The sequence below is a fragment of the Terrapene carolina genome, unplaced genomic scaffold (genome assembly GCF_002925995.2).
Source record: "Terrapene carolina triunguis isolate 2854851 unplaced genomic scaffold, T_m_triunguis-2.0 Scaffold268, whole genome shotgun sequence".
Classification (NCBI taxonomy): Eukaryota; Metazoa; Chordata; order Testudines; family Emydidae; genus Terrapene; species Terrapene triunguis.
This window is the reverse complement of record NW_020664619.1, coordinates 87,492-88,261: the sequence shown is the minus strand read 5'-3', so window position 1 is coordinate 88,261 and position 770 is coordinate 87,492. Positions and strand designations below refer to the sequence as shown.

The 770-nt window shown below is 75.3% G+C and overlaps 1 protein-coding gene across 1 annotated transcript in view; it reads right to left on the bottom strand.

Annotated features, from left to right (window-relative positions):
- PLEC (plectin) overlaps positions 1-770 on the bottom strand; it is a 24,977-nt gene that overhangs the window by 24,089 nt on the left and 118 nt on the right. Inside the window, exon 2 of the mRNA XM_026657693.1 lies at positions 156-251. Within this exon, the coding sequence (XP_026513478.1) occupies positions 156-251 (96 nt within the window). The remainder of the gene's footprint in view (positions 1-155; positions 252-770) is intronic.

Sequence of the window (770 nt, the reverse complement as noted above, 5' to 3'; positions counted from 1 at the left end):
CCCCCCCCCCCGCCAGGCACCTCACCTCCCTGGCCCACCAGCACTCTGCCCCCTCGCCAGGTCCTCCGCCCTCTGGCAGGTGCCCACATCCCCCCGGCACTCCCCCCTGCTCCCAGGCACCCCTCCCCCCCCAGGCCAGCCTCCCCCGGCCCTACCTGGAAGTAGGCCGTGTTCTCCTTCAGATGGGCCTCGATGCAGCAGCACAGCTGGAGCATCCAGCTCCACTGGGTCTGCAGCGCCGCCTGGAAGGCCTGGAACAGAACCAGCGTCACTGCGCTGAGCCCCGCGGCCGCCCACGGGCACCCGGAGCCCCGGGCAGGGAGACGCACCCGGCGCGGGGCCCCAGCCAGAGCCCCAGACACCCGCAGCCCTGGGCCCTCCACTGGGATCGTCGGGCTCTGGGAGCAGGGGCTGTTCACCGCCACCCAGGCTCTACGCACGCGAGGGCAGGGCCTCACCTCCACGGCCTCACCTCCACCGCCCGCCCGGTGCCCAGCATGAACAGGCCCTGCCCCCGGGCTCACCTCCACCGCCCGCCCGGTGCCCAGTGTGAACGGGCCCTGCCCCCGGCCTCACCTCCCCGGCCTCACCTCCACCGCCCGCCCGGTGCCCAGCGAGAACGGGCCCTGCCCCCGGCCTCACCTCCACCGCCCGCCCGGTGCCCAGTGTGAACGGGCCCTGCCCCCGGCCTCACCTCCACGGCCTCACCTCCACCACCCGCCTGGTGCCCAGTGTGAACGGGCCCTGCCCCCGGCCTCACCCGGTGCCCA